The sequence below is a fragment of the Mesocricetus auratus genome, unplaced genomic scaffold, assembly GCF_017639785.1.
Source record: "Mesocricetus auratus isolate SY011 unplaced genomic scaffold, BCM_Maur_2.0 Super-Scaffold_100006, whole genome shotgun sequence".
Taxonomy (NCBI): domain Eukaryota; kingdom Metazoa; phylum Chordata; class Mammalia; order Rodentia; family Cricetidae; genus Mesocricetus; species Mesocricetus auratus.
This window is the reverse complement of record NW_024429190.1, coordinates 10,289,306-10,304,798: the sequence shown is the minus strand read 5'-3', so window position 1 is coordinate 10,304,798 and position 15,493 is coordinate 10,289,306. Positions and strand designations below refer to the sequence as shown.

Below are 15,493 nucleotides of genomic sequence, written 5' to 3'. Positions count from 1 at the left end.
AAGCCTCAGCAGCAAGGCACAGTTAAGCTGAAACCCCTAGGTGGACTGGAGCTCTGAAAGCTAATGGCGATGGCTGATCCCAGCTGAAGACTCAGCCCCTCACCAAGTGTCTGCCTTTAATGGTGGCCACTTTGCTGTGTAGAAACACCAGAACGCCAGGAAGATTTTAGAATGCACAGCAGGTCCTCTCCACTCATGTTCTGCCATGCAGGGTCTACAGTCTGGGGCTTCCTTCTGTCACCTACAAAATGGGGAAGGGACTACAGTGCTGAAGTTACTGTGACAGCACTGTTTCCCAGTCACCTGCCTGTTCCCAGACCCCTCCTCAGGCTGTGGCTGTTGTCCTAGGCACAAGACAATGAAGGCATGGAGAGGCAAAACCTACACAGTACTATGATTTGAGCATTCATTCAACTCATTAATTCAACAAACATTTATTATGCGCCTATGTGTGCCAGGTCCTAGGGACCCAGAGCTGTATGGTCCTTAGGTCCTGCCCTCAAGCAGCTCAGTCTAGGGGCAGACGGTAAACACACAAGTGACAATGTGCCATGAAGTGTTGAGAGAGGATGACAAAGTACTGGAGCACAGAAGGGTGAGCGATGGGCACTTCCTGGGCGCCTCGTATACCAGTGTATGAGCTTGGGCCAGGGAGTGCCTTGCACGTTAGTGCCACACCCCCAGAACCCTGAAGGCTGGCCCACAAGGGACCGGTGGACTGAATGGAAGCAAAGCCTCTTTTGCTTCCTCTGAACAACTGCAACATCCCTGTCTGCCAGCACCTGCAGCGACTAAGGGAGCTGTTCCCTAATTCCAGAGGCCAATGAAGGAGCAGCTACCCAGAGGGCCAACTTCCAGCCGCCTTGACATGGGTTAGGAACAGAGAACTCTCTGCGTCTATCACCCCGCCTGATAGTTCTGAGCCAGTCTGAGACTGCTTCTTACCACTATGCTGAGGCCCTTAACTCCTGTCTGTCACTACACTTCACCCTCAGGTGCCAGGCACAGCCTTGCTGGCTGCTGTCACAACAGGCACCACCCTCAAAAGATTCACAGCCTCCGCACCAGCTCAATGAGCTGCTGAATGTTTTTGTTTTGGTTGGACAAGCCATTCCTGATGTTTTCTAGCAGGCACCTCTTCAATTCAAAAATGGCCTCACTGTAGCCCAGGCTCACAGCAGCCATGGGTGGTGCTCCATGCCACAGGGCGGGGATGTGCCAGACATGTTGCCTCTCTGCCAGGCCTGCCTGTGTCCGGAAGCTGCCACCCTGCTTCTCCATGTGGGTAGCAGCCCTGCTCAGGTCGCTGGGCGGATCCAGGAGCGGTCTCCTGTCTCTGGGCTTGGGACTGGGAACAGAGAGGTCATGAAGGCTCTGATGCACAAACTGATAGTTGGGCATGTGGCCCATTTTCTCTAGCCTTAGGAAAGCATGGAGAACAGCTGGTGGGATGTCCTTCGTGTCAGCTACACTGACCACAGTGACATTGCTTAGTCCCATTAGCAGGGTGGCCAAGGAAGCCTCCAGTTCAAACCTGTCTCCAGCAGAGGCCAAGGCCCCACCGATCAAACCCCCAGAGTCTATCACCAGGATTTGGTCACAGCCTAGGTCCTGGCTGAAGCCCTCAGCTACAGGAAGGAGCTGCATGAAGGACCCCCGGGGACTACAGCTCCTCCCTGTGGCAAACCGCAGGCCAAACATGGTGTTGAGGAGTGTAGATTTCCCTGTGCCTGGCACCCCCAGAGCCGAGAGAACCACCAGTCGAGATCTCCTGTCTAGGCGGACATGCAGCTCCTTGAGAAGCCCTGTGACCCAGCGAACAGGGATGCTCAGGGTTGCCCCATCGACCAGCTCCAGAGGCAGCCCACCCAGCAGCAGGTCCACAGCCAGGCCTGGGAAGTGGGCAAAGCGCCTCTGGGCAGCGGGCAGCCTCCCTGCCTCCACCAGGCAGCTCTCGGCCTCGTAGAACTGTCCCATCTCCCGCAGGAAGTGCTCCACGCCCAAGGGCTCAGGCCAGAGTGGCTCGTTCAAGTCTGAGGCCCCACCAAGTTTCGGTCTCAGGGTGAGAAGGGTCTCTGGAGGCTGTCTTGGCCGCGGAGGGCCTAGTCGAGCTAGACCCCACTCCATCCACCTCAGGAAATACTGCCTCTCACCCAGGGAGGGGCTGCTTATCCCCAGAATGAACTCCTGCACCCCCGAGGTGGGCTCCTGGCCATTCTGCTGCACCCGGAGCTCCAGGAACCGCCGTCTCAGCTCAGCCCGGTGCTTCTCCGGGGGCTCCGAAACCCACTGGAGCTGGCAGAACTCCCTTTCGACTTGGGCTGCCTTCCGCGCAGGGTCTCCCTGCAGCCTCAGCTCATCCCTCTTGTAGGCATCCACATCCTTGATCTTCCTGATGATCTTCTGCGCCCGGTCCTTGGCCTTCTGGCACTCCTCCAAGTCCTCGTCAATTCTGAGGCCTAGCTTCCGTGCAGCGTGCGCCATGTCCTCCACAGACATCCTCCTGCAAGGAGAGCGGGCCACGCTGCATATAATCGATCGGATCCGCCTCACAAAGCTCTCGCTGTCGGTGCTGCTGACCTTCACGAGGACATGAGAGTGGTCTATCCTCAACACGGGGATCAGCCTGTTCAGGAAGCGCAGGTTTGTGTTCCGTTTCCCCCGGTAGGGGCTCAGGATGAAGTAGTACTTTGTGGTTGACTCCTTCATGGAGTACAGCAGTTTGTACTCCTTCTTACTGATATTGTCGGTCAAAATGAACACAGCCGACGAGACTTCGGTCAAGAGCTTAAACTGCAGCCAGTGAGACCCAATGTCACCTCTCAAGTTCAGAAAGGCCATAGGCTCTGGGAAAACATCCAGGTCCTCCTTGCCACTGGGGAAAAACCAGGAGATTTCTACTAACCCATCCGCAATCTCTCGAGGATTAGTGCCCAAATTGAGGTCCCGATGCCAGAAGCAGTCCCCCTGCCGGCGAGTTGGGCTGAGGATGGCATTGAGCAGCTGGGACTTGGAGTTGCTGCTGACATCCATGCGCACGAAGGCAAAGGTGGGCACCCTGGACAAGACCACACTGTCTTCTCGAAAGCTCCCGAGGCCCCGTGGGGGCTGCAAACAGCACGTCCGCATGACACCCCGCAGGGCCCAGAGCAAAAAGGTGTGGTAGTGGTTTTCCGAATCAGGCAACACAAGCGGTAGTGCAAACTGACAGAGGGACATCTTCAGCAGGATCTCCTGCTGCAGGAAGGTGTCTGAAGACAGCAGGAGGGCACAGACAAGGTCCAGGGGGTTCACAGGTGTGTCAGGCATGGGCAGCTCAGAGAAGGAGTAGATGTCATCGGTCGCGATGTCCTCAGCCGGGTCCCAGTAGATCATCTCCTCCTCCGTCTGGCTCTCCTTCTCGGCAGGCCAGGCATCTGGAGGCATGTCCAGCACCATGGTGGTGTTCCTGGCTTCAGCATTAAGGGCTTGCAGCTTCCTGAGGAAATGCCAGGGAAGGTCCTTGGGGACCTGAGGAGCCCAGTTCTTCATGCTGTCAAAAGTGATCTGCAGGGAGCCCTGGAGGGTGAGCTTCTGTACCTGGTATGTCTCCAGCCCCAACAAGGACAGCATCTCCTGAAGCCTGCTTCTTTCCACTGTAGAAGAAAAGAGGGGGGCGCGGGTGACATAAATGTTAGCCTTCGTTCTCAAGGCCAAGGGAGAGCTGGAGAAAAGCCTAGCTGGGAGGGGTTAGAGAGGACATTCCTCAGAATAGGATACAGGTCCAGGGGGCCCGGGATATGCTGGGCTGACCTAAGACCAATTGCACCGCCTAACTAGAATGTATAAGGTTAAGTATAGGAAGGAAGATGGTTAAATGGACATGCTGCTCTTCCAAAAGACCAGCGTTCATTCTCAGCACCCTCACCAGCTAGCTCACACGACTCACAATTCCAACTCCTGGGATCCCGCAGCCTCTTCAGGCACTGACACTCACATATACATATCCACACAGACAACACCCAGACATGCAACTAAAATTCATCTACAACCAGGTATGGTGATTCATGCCTTTAATTCCAGTACTAGGTAAGCAGAAGCAGGTAGATCTCATACAAATTCAAGGATAGCCTGGTCTTCACAGCGCATTCCAGGGCAGCCAGGACCACACACTAAGACCGTGTGCGCGCGCGTGTGTGTTTGTGTGAGGGGGGAGGGGCGGGAGAGGGAGAAGAAGAGGAAAAAACAGGGCAACTGAGGAGTTACACTTGAGACTCCAGAGAGTTTTTAGTTTTTCTAGATTATCTGCAACATACGTCTGAGCTCAAACATAAGTATTAGAACGAGCAGCTCGCTAGTCCTCAGCCCTCAAACTGGTCACAAGGTTATCTACCCCTAATGTTCTAGCCCAGTCAGGAGTCAGGGGACATGGTGGAACATGCCTGAAACTCTAGCACTCAAGAAGTTGAAACAGGAGGATTGATGCAAATTCAAGACCAGCATGGCATACACAGCAAAGCCTGCCTCAAAACCTGGAGGAAAGAATGTCACCAGGAAATTCTCACGAGGGTACAACCACTATTCACAATCTGGGCTGTCTGGTAAGGGTTGTTTTTTAAATCTTTGTAATAAACTAGAGATGTTTTTGTTTGTTTTTGTTTTTGTTTTTTCAGACAGGGTTTCTCTGTGGCTTTGGAGGCCTGTAAGCCATTCTGGTAAATCCCCTCTCTCTCTATATATAGATTCATTCTCTAAGTTCTGTTATTCTAGAGAACCCTGACTAATGCAGTGACAATAAAGCGTCTTGACTGACGCCTGGTAGACACTGAGTATTTTAGATATTCAAATGTCACCATATAATGCAAACTTTATAACTTAACACTCATAAGAGTTCTACCTGTACCCAGATCTTAGCCTGGCATCTTATCAACGTTCATAACCAACATAAGTGGTTGGCTTCTTATCTATTGATTTACCAGTCAGTGCAGAAATAAACCCACAGCCTAGGTAGTACTTCACACTGAGCTATATCCCTAGCTCCTTTTTCTTCTTCTTTCAAGATGGGGATGGGGTGAGGGTGTTCCCCAGGCTTGTCTCAAACCTATGAACAGATTCAGTCTTTCTGCCTCTACCCTGATCTACAGGCATATACACCACAAGCGTCCCATAGCATTGGTTTTAGGGCTCGGAATTCTAAACTTATTTACACACGTGAGCTTTGTCACGTGTCTGGAGGCGAGAGGAAGACCTGTGGGAGCCCTGGGATTCCATTTCAGTCATCAGGTTTGGCAGCTGATGAACCACTTGAGAAGTTACCTGTGAAGGGGACCTATGAATTCCTTTTAAAAACAGAACAACTAGCTTGGTAATATGGTTCAGCAGGTAAACAAACCACTTCCATCCAAACCTGACACCCACACAGCAAAAGGAGAAAACAGATCCTCAAATTGTTCTCTGGCCTCTGTACACATGCATGTACACACAAATACATAAATAAAAAGTTTAATTTAAAATAAAATTATTTTTATTTTATGTGTATAGGTACTTTGCCTCTGTGTGTGTGTTTGCGCGCGCGTTACGTGCACGCAGTGCCCACGGAGGCCAGAAGAGGACATTAGATCCTTCTGGAACTGGAGTAACACAGAGCTATCAGTCACCAAGAGAGTGTTGGAAACCAAACCCAGGTCCTCTGCAAGAGCAATATGTGCTCTTAACCACTGAGTCATCTTTCTAGTCCCAAATAAATATAATTATAAAAATAAATAAAATTTTACATAGCTGTTACTCAGGTTTGTTATGCCCACGTGAAGCCAGGGATGCACTACAGCCATTGCTGCTTAAGTAGCATGGTCACCAAAGCAGCTTGGGCAAAACCTCATTCTGCGCATATACCCACACCAGCATTCAGCCCTTAGGAGACCACTCAGCAACTCTGGGTCCAAATTTCCCAATACACAAAGTTATTGCTAGTTTCTAAATCTAGATAGCTAGGCATTAGAGTAACTTCAGGAACTTGTTAAAAATAAGATACATGGGGAAGCCTCCACGCACAAAGACATTAACTCATGGTGGCAGTATAGATAAGTTACAGGGATCACTGGTTACTCCATAGTAAGTTCCTGAGTTGTTTGGCTTTTAACAACATTACTCATATTTCATAAAGGGGGACAGACAAGAAGGGTCTAGAGTCAAATACCCAGGTGATCTGACACAGTCAAGTTTGAGAACTAGCCACCTATAGGGTACTCTCCTCCAATAGAATGAAAAGCTGAAAAAGAAAGAAAAAATGTATACCTGTTGGGAAATCATTGTCCTGAGTCTCGTTTGTACCATCTATGGGAAAAATCAAAGGGAAATAAGGGGGATTAATCTGATAATAATGTCAAACAGACTGACAAAATGCAAATTAAGTGAAACAAACCTAAGTCCTCTTCTTTTTAAACCAAAATTGCCATTCCTTGATTTTTTTGTTTTTGTTTTTTGTTTTTTGTTTGTTGAGACAGGGTTTCTCTGTATTGTTTTGGAGGCTGTCCTGGAACTCGCTCTCTAGACCAGGCTGGCCTCGAACTCACAGAGATCCGCCTGTCTCTGCCTCCTGAGTGCTGGGATTAAAGGCATGGGCCACCAACGCCCAACTAATTCCTTGAAATTTTAACAATATAAAAACATATAAAACTAGCTATTTTTCACTTTGCATTCATACCCTCACCCTCCCCAACCCAGTTTGTCCTAAGTCCCATAGTGTCTACCTCCATAATGGAACCCGCAGTCATCTCCTTCCATCTCTCTCCATTCCAAACCTACAAGAAAAGGAACAGGTGTTTCACCTCCTCAGCCAGTTAGAGCTTTTCCACAAAGAAGTCTCGAGTGGCTTTTGTTGACTGTTGGTACTACAGGCTGAGCATTCCTGAAATACTCAGGACCACAAGTGTCTCCAGCCCATTTTAAACAAAAACACAGGTCAGAATGAAACCTACAGCTCTAAAATCTATCACCCTTATGATACCCCCATAATTAACAGATAACTTTTGTGTTTGTTTGTTAGAGACAGGGTTTCTTTACATGTCTGGCTGTCCTAGAAGACCAGGCTGGCCTCCAACAGAGACCTGCATGCCTCTGCCTCCCGAGTGCTGGGATTAAACCTCACAATTTAAACTGCCTTTTTTTATGATTTTTCTGGAGACGGATATAGAGATGAGAGAGAAAATGGCAGGGTGACTTCTGGAAGTAGAATGTCCAATAATTAAAAACATACTTTTACTCAAAGATACTAGAAAGAAAATTTTTCCCAAAAAATTCAAAATGCAGTGTGAAAAGAAAAATAACTAGAGTAGAAAATAATAGCCAAGTATGGGGCTCAAGAGGTGGCTCAGAGGTTAAGAGCACTTGATACTCTCGCAGAGAGGACTTGGGCTCAATTCCCAGCACCTACAAGGTGGCCCATAACCGTCTGTAACCCCAGTTCCAAAGATAAGATGCCCTCCTCTGGCCACTGTGGGTACTGTACAGATGTGGTATATATACACGCAGGCAAAGCATAATATAATTTTGGTTTTGATGTTGGTTTTGTTTGTTGTTTTGAGGGTTTGGGGTCTTATTGTTATTGTTTTTGAGGCAGGGTCTCTATGTAGCTCTAGCTATCCTAGAACTTGCTATGTAAGCAAGGTTGGCCTTGAGCTCACAGGTTTGCCTCTGCCTCCTGAGTGCTGGGATTACAATTATGTACTACTATGCAAGGCTGACATATTTTTTAGGAGGCTGGCAAGATGGCACATGTTTGTAATCCTAGGCTGCCCATCAGGAAGTTAAAGGACTAATTGGACTACAGAATTTCAGACCAATATGTGCAACACAACAAAACATGTCTTAAAAAAACAAAAAGGAAAGGAAGGGGTATGAATGTGAGTCCATGACAGGCCCTACATATCAGCTCTTAATGGGCACAAGGGCAGAGTATGGCCCAGGCTCTACTGTGGAAATCGCATCCTATAAAAACTGTGCCAAACCCAGGTGGGGACTCAAAAATGGAGCACTGAAGCAGACTCACTGAAACCAAGTGATCTTTCCCTCCAATTATCACAGTGCCCAGCACATACTCGATAGCTTTCCATCAAGATGTAGGATATATGTCACTGAGCAGTGAATGAACGTCCACCATGTGACACCTCAAGGCTGTTAGTTGCCCCATCTCACACCATACACAAGTTAACTTTAAACGGATAAACAATCTACATGTAACATTAAAAATCATGGAACTCAAAGCTGCATGGTGGTGGTGGTGCCTGCCTGTAATCCTAGCACTCAGTAGGAAAAGGCAGGTGAATCACTGAGTTCAAGGCCAGCTTTGTCTACAAAGCAAATTCCCGAATGGTCGAGGCTACACAGAGAAATCCTATATCAACCTCCCCGTCCCCCCTGCCAATAAATCATGAAATTCTTAGAAGACGTGAGCAAATCCTCATAACCTTTGACATCATGCTGGATTCTCAGATGTGACAAAAGCAAAATATAAGTAAAAACACTATACATCTAAGTGAAAACAGACAGGCATGGTGACCACACCATCAGTTCCAGAACTCAGAAGCAAAAGGTAGATCTTTATGAGTCTGAACCGGCCTTGTCTACACACTGAGTTCTAAGTTAGCCCGAGGTATTTAGTTAGAGCCTGTCTAAAAAAAAAACAAAAACAACAACATCAAAAACAAACAGTGCAAGCTGGGTGCTGGTGGCACATGCCTTTAATCACAGCACTTGGGAGGTAGAAGCAAGAACTCTGTGAGTTCGACGCCAGCCTGGTCTACAGAGTGAATTCCAGGGCAGCCAGGGCTACACAGTGAAACCCTGTCTCAAAAAAAGTAAATGCAGAGCTGGGAATGTAGCTCAATGGTACAGTACTTTATACTCTGAGGCCCTGGGTTTAAGTCCCAATAACAACAACAAAACACACATGGCAAACACAATGGGTCAAAAGAGATTATGCATGTATCTGTGTGTTTCTGGTAAAGGTCTACTATTTGCACAATTTATAGCTTTATAATAAAGGAAACAATAATGTCAATAAAAAAATACACGATTTGAACATCTTGGGATGGAATCTTTTTATAGAGAGAAAAAGAAAAGCCTTAAGCTTGTTTTTAGGTCCACAATCCCAGCCCAGGAAGAGATATAGACTCCAGAATCCCAGTAGACAAAGAAACCCATCTATTTAAAAATGGGTCCAAGTCTGACTTTACCTGCAATTGCCACGGATGTCTGGCTGTCTGAAGGTTTTACTTCTGGGGTCACTTCTCCCAGATCTGAATGCCTGAAAATTTTTCAGAAGAAAATTATCATCAAAATAATTTACTACCACTTTCATCAAATCAAATAATCAAATAAAAATCTCTTGGGTTTAAAATCTCTAAACTCAGGCTGTTGGAATGGTTCAGTGGTAAAGAGCATATACTGCTCTCCTACAGGACCTGAATTCAATTCCCAGCACCCACACATATACATATAGTTTGAGAATAAAATATTTTGAAATTATAAACTCTGGGTACATCCCAGATCCATGAATTCAGATCCTTTGGGAGCTGGTCCTGGGCTTTTCTATGACTCCAATGTACAGCCCAAGGGAGACACACGAGCCTGGACAAACCACCATAGCCGCAGGCCCCTCTGAAAGTCATGAAAACATACATACCCTTTGACCAGCAATTCCACTTCTATCCTAAGGGAAAAATGAAGATTTAGTTACAAAGACGTTGATGTGAGCTTGACACTCAATAGCAAATCTGTCAAGTCCAGTGACAGAATTACAACCCTATTCTGCAAGCAGAACACAGTACTCTCTGGGCTTCTTTTTGTGAGCAGAGCAATTTTAGGTGAACTATTATGGAAAGACACTAAAGGCATGCAAATTAGTAGTGAGTAAGTTACAGAATAACGCAGTATATACGATTAAATTATGTGTGTTTAGAGAGAGATCTAGAAATATGCTCATCAAAAGCTAGGGGCACAGAACAAAATGTCTAAGACATAGAACTGTGTGTGGTGGCATACACCTGTAACCCAGCACAAGAAACTGAGGCAGGGGTAGCTCAATTTCAAAGCCAGCCTGCTCAACACAGCAAGGCCCTGTCTCAGACAAACCGACAGTGTAGGCAAGAAGGGGTGATCTTGTGTATGTGCATTACTGAGGTACAAATCCAGGGCCACCCACATGTTAAATACTCTACCACTAATCTATAACCCCCCAATCCAGCACTACAGAAGCTAAGGTAGGAGAATTACAAGTTCCAAGCCCAAACAAGGCTACAAAGATAGACCCTGTATACAAAAATAAAATATTTTTTAAATGTTAGTTGTTATCATAGAAAAAACAAACATGAGCCAGAGAGACGGTTCAGCAGGTAAAACCTGATACTTGAGTTCCATCCTGAAAACCCGCGTAAGAAGCCAGATGCAGTGGCACTCCTATACCCCCAGAATTCCTCTGGTAAGAGGTAAGATATAAGGCAGAGATGGGAGAATAGGCCAGCCAGTCTATGGTAACAAAAAGGACCACAACAAGAAAGGAGAGACATCTCAAAAGCAAGACGGAATAAGAAAGCAGACTCCTGAAAAACTGTCCTCTGACCTCCACATGGGTACTGTAGCATGAGAGTGTCTGTACACGTGTGTATGCGGGCGGACACACACACACACACACACTCATGCATGTCCACCCACATGAGCACACATGCACATATTTGACATGCACACATACATGCATATACACATAAACACAAGCGCATATATGCATGCACACACATTTTTTTTAAAAATGAGAGAAAGCAGCAGGGTGGTGGTGATACACACCTTTAACCCTAACACCCAGGGGAGGGGGTGTATGGACACAGAAGCAGGTAGATCTCTGAGTTTGAGGCCAGCCTGGTCTACAGAGTGAGTTCCAGGACAGCCATGGCTACACAGAGAAACCTAGAAAAGAGAAAGGGAGGCAGGGAGGGAGGGAGGGTGATAATGCTGACTGAAGATAAGCACACAAACACTGGACAAACACTGGACAGAATGTACAAAACTTGCAAAGGCACTGGGTTGACTGTGACCTTTACATTCATACTCACATGTGTGCACATGTCTATGTCTATATACGTCTGTTTATACATGTCTATTTCCTAACTGTATCCCTGAAAGAGCCAGCACGCAAAGACAGAGCAGAGAACTTGACCATGTCATCCTTTAATGTCACTCTACACAAGAGAACTCAGGACTCCTTGGAGATGCTGGCTATCCCCTTGACTGAGTGAAAGAAGAGGGACCCAAGCATCTAGGTGTAGATAAAACAGAAACTCTGCAAAGTTTTGGGGATTTCTCTGGATTCATGCAGCAGCTCAAGGGACTCCCACTGGCCAAAGCAGGAATAACACCAGCAGGAAAAGAACGAATATGGTAATTAAAATGACAGGGCTGGAGAGATGGCTCAGTGACTAGGAGCACCTGTAGAAGATTCTTGTAGAGGACCTGGGTTGGTTCTATTCCCAGCACCCACATGGTAGTTTACAACCATCCATAGCTCCAGTTCCAAGACCCTCTTCTAACAGCACACAGGCATATGGTGCACATAATACACATATGCAGGAAAAACATTCATATGTATAAATAAATCTAAAATAGGAAACACTGAAAACCAATCCAGTAGTGGTGGCACACGTCTTTAATCCCAGCACACAGGAGGCAGAGGCAGGCAGATCTCTGTGAGTTCACCTAGGGTTTCAAAGTGAGACCCTATCTCAAAACAAACAAACAAAAAAAATGAAAAACAAATAAATTTGTCCATATAGGTAATAAATAGTTCAAGAACTCTTGCTCACAACAGAACAGTAAAAGCAGAGGAGTTTTAAAATTAACTGTGCCATTAGGTTCAGCGGTGTCGGTGGTGGCACACTCCTTTAATCCCAGCACTTGGGAGGCAGAGGCGGCGGATCTCTGTGAGTTCAAGGTCTACAGAGTGGGTTCTAGGACAGCCAGAGATACACAGAGAAAGCCTGTTTCTAAAACAAACAAAAAAGAATAGCATCACCCTTATTGAAATCAGAATGAAGTCTAGTCAAAAAGAACAGTCAACAGAGCTGACAAGCAGCGAGCTGTGACTCAGTCTTAGTGTCCCTAAGAAGCACAGGGAGGAAAAGCCAACGGTAATTATAACAGTGCAAAGTGACACTTCCTAAATTAACCCAAACTAATCTTAATAATGAAGTCAGGCCTTACTGTGTACCACTGTGGAATCCAAAGGGGGGACTAATACCCTTGCAGAGTTCTGTCCAAAAGGCAAAACCAGGCCATCATAACAAACTAAAAACAAATGACATTATACCAGAGGATGAGAGATAAAGTATCTCAGATGTGAATGTCATAAGACAAAGGAAACATTCCAGAAAACCAGACACAATAGCTGATCTTATATCCTGAAGAAGAAACTCTGGGGTGAAATAAGAAGGAAATATGGGTTCAGTCAATGTGAACCACCCTGTGGTTATATACTAGAGTACCTTACTTCTTAGGAAACAGTCAATGAAGGGCCTCCTAAGAGGAAAGCAGCAGGGAGAGAGCAACTGGCGCCCTACACACTGAATGCACGTGGTACCTCCAACTTCATTATGCTGAAAGCCTAAAGCCCATGTGATACTATTTGGAGCTGGGGCTTTGGAAGGTGATTAGAACAGCTCTCATGAATGGGATTATTAAATTACAAGAGGCCCTCAACGAGGAGGAGAGTCTGGCTGGGGATGCAGGTCAGTGGTAGCCCTTCCTTGAAAGGCATGTGCAGGGCCCTGCTTTGAGACCCTGCCTCAGAGACAAAAAGGCATAGAGTAAAACAGACGCTGTGAGTAGGTTAAGGTGCCTGCTGCCAGGCTGAAGACCTGAGTTCAATCATTTCAATCTACACGACGGAAGGAGAGGACAAGTTCTTCCTGATTTCCACATGCTTGCATGCACACAGGCGTGTGTACACACAGGAACACATGCACTCATGCACGTAGCACACACACGCACGCACCCTAAATAACTAAAGCATGAAGTGTGTCTGGTTAAACACAGTTCCTCAGAACAGAAGCTGGCCTGGCTCAGAGGTCTAAATACACTGCCAGAGGATCCCAAGCAGGGATAAGCCAGACAGCAGGTTTCTACAGCTCAGAACTTTTTGGTCCAGCTATGTTCCAAGGCTGGACACTTGTCCCTAGGACATATATTCTGGCCAGTAAGTACTCAGGACAGGAATTTGATTTCATCCCCTTCTGTTCCACACAAGAAAACAGTAAGCAAGCAGCAGGCAAGGATGGCCCTGCCACCGTGCTCACAGAAAAGTGTGAGTGTTGGCAAGTTCTGGGCTTCGTTCTTGTTGGCAAGCCATGTCACAACTGAGAAGTGCAAACCATTCACAACTGAGAAGTGTAAGCCATGGCTTGGGGTCCCTCACTGCTCCCGAATATCAGATTTACTGGAGGCAGAGCCAGGCTTGTGGCTGGTGCCCTTTATCTGCAGCTTCACCACCACTAACAGTTTGACAGACTGTGTCACTCCAAGTTCTTACGACGTCTTCACCCAGTGTGATTGTATCCGGACTTGAGATCTAACTTAATTCAAAGAAGGCTACAAGGTGGTAAGAATGTGGCCTCTGAGAGGAAGCCCACTCTTCCCCGCAGGCAGACACTGAAGCAAGGCCCCCACCAGAGACCAAACCTCATGAACCTAACCTGCTATCTCAAGATCTTCAAGAAAAGTCAACAGCTGTGACTGATACCTCCGGTGTAAGTTATCTTACAGCAGCTCCCAAATTCACACTACAAGGTGAAGGCAGGGTTCAGAGCAGTGTGGCAAAGACTGCCCACATCATCAAATATGGCTGGGGCCCAAACATGATTTGGTTCCTTTCTAGTAAACTCTGTTATTGATGATTCTGCACAGTTTTCAGATGTTTTTCATCTTTTTTTTCTTATAGTGCTGAGTTGACAAACTTGTAAGTTCAGTCACACCACTCAACCTACAGTGAGCATGTGTACCAATCCATCAGCCTACAGTGAGCACAAGTAAACAAAGTAGCTTACTTAAAGTACAGGTAACCATTCATCAACTGTAAACATCAATAGGTTGCTACTTTGGATAGTAAAGAACCTCTGTTGTTGAAGCCCCCTTCCCCTAATGCCCTACATTTTTAGAAAGTGGCAAGAAAGTCCATGGTTCCTGTCCTCCTTTGGTGTTAACTGGGGACCCTCATCCTAAACCAAATAGCAGCCCAAGACATTTGTTCTGCCTCCAAAGCCTCATTTTATGAGACATAAATGTTTAAAAACCCTCCAGGATGTGTGCTGTGGGTTGAACTATGTATGACCCTAGTAGGAAACAGGATACTTGCAAGCCTAATTAGCTAAATTAAAATAAGGTCAGTCAGGTAAGGTGGTATGTGCCTGTAATCTAAGCTCTTAGGACACTGAGGCAGGAGGTTTATTGCTAGTTTGATGCCAGCCTGAACTATCTAGTGAGTTCAAGTCCAGGCTAAACTATAGAGTAAAATCCTGACACGAAAAAACAAAAGAGTAAGTCACGATGGGTAGGATGGGCCCGTAACACAATGAGCAGTTCCCCATGAAGAGAAGGAAACTTAGACACACATGAAGGACAGCACATATCAACAGGGTAGAGACTACGGTGACACATGTGCAATTCAAGGAAAGCCAAGCACTGTCCCCACCCATCATAACGTTGGGGTGTGAAGACCTCCAGATCATGGAGCCGTGACAGACCAAGTACTGATACCATGGAGGTCTAATTTGATGAACCGGTCAGTTTTATTAGGAACAGAAATGACTCAAAGACAGCTGCATTACCAAAGCCCTTCCCAGCACGAGTGGCAGCTCACAAAGCTGGGAACCTGAGCACACTTCACAGCTGTAGGAGGCTCAGCAGATAAGAGTGTCCTTTCCAGGTGACTTAGCTGATCTGAGTCTCTTCCAGGAATCTGAGTTTACTCCCTGCTTCCTCCAGGCAGCCTGATTTGTCTCAGAGTCTCTGTGCAGCTTGACTCCTTAGAGAGTAGTTCTCATCAGTACTTACTGTTTATCGTTAGGAGGGAGGGGCCAAGTGAATCTGCTCAGTTTCAGGGACTTCCTGAATCTATTTTGAGTTGTTTACTTTCAGTCTTTTTGGTTAAAGAGACACCCAGCATGGACCTTTAGTCTCCTCATACATGTGTATACACCACACATACACGTATATGCATGTAATGTGTGTGTGCGCCCGTGCGTGTGTGTACGTGCGCGTGTGTATGTGAGAATAAGGGGCAATTAAGATGGTGCAGCAGGCAGAAGTGGGACTCCCATGGTGGAAGAAGAGGGGTAACCTTCCACAAATTGTCCTCTGACCTCTACATGTGCCCTGTGGCATGCTCCCCACTACCACCATGCAACACATGCATAAATACAAAACAAACACAAAGTAGTAAGAATAAAAGCGTTACTAGGAGACTGCCAGGTGG

At 46.7% G+C, this 15,493-nt stretch overlaps 1 protein-coding gene across 4 annotated transcripts in view; it reads right to left on the bottom strand.

The window, feature by feature from the left end:
• Positions 1 to 418: 418 nt before the first annotated feature.
• The window catches only part of LOC101832768 (up-regulator of cell proliferation), a 37,662-nt gene continuing 22,587 nt past the window's right edge, over positions 419 to 15,493 (bottom strand). For 2 of the 4 annotated variants that reach the window (XM_040746748.1, XM_005086754.4), the window contains exons 2-6: positions 9,662 to 9,688; positions 9,213 to 9,283; positions 6,729 to 6,779; positions 6,274 to 6,312; positions 419 to 3,635 (exon numbers count right to left, since the gene is read on the bottom strand). In XM_040746748.1, coding sequence (XP_040602682.1) covers positions 1,051 to 3,635; positions 6,274 to 6,312; positions 6,729 to 6,762 — 2,658 coding nt within the window. In that variant the 5' untranslated portion in view covers positions 6,763 to 6,779; positions 9,213 to 9,283; positions 9,662 to 9,688 and the 3' untranslated portion in view covers positions 419 to 1,050. The remainder of the gene's footprint in view (positions 3,636 to 6,273; positions 6,313 to 6,728; positions 6,780 to 9,212; positions 9,284 to 9,661; positions 9,689 to 15,493) is intronic. The other 2 variants (XM_013125770.3, XM_013125769.3) reach the window with 2 other exon arrangements.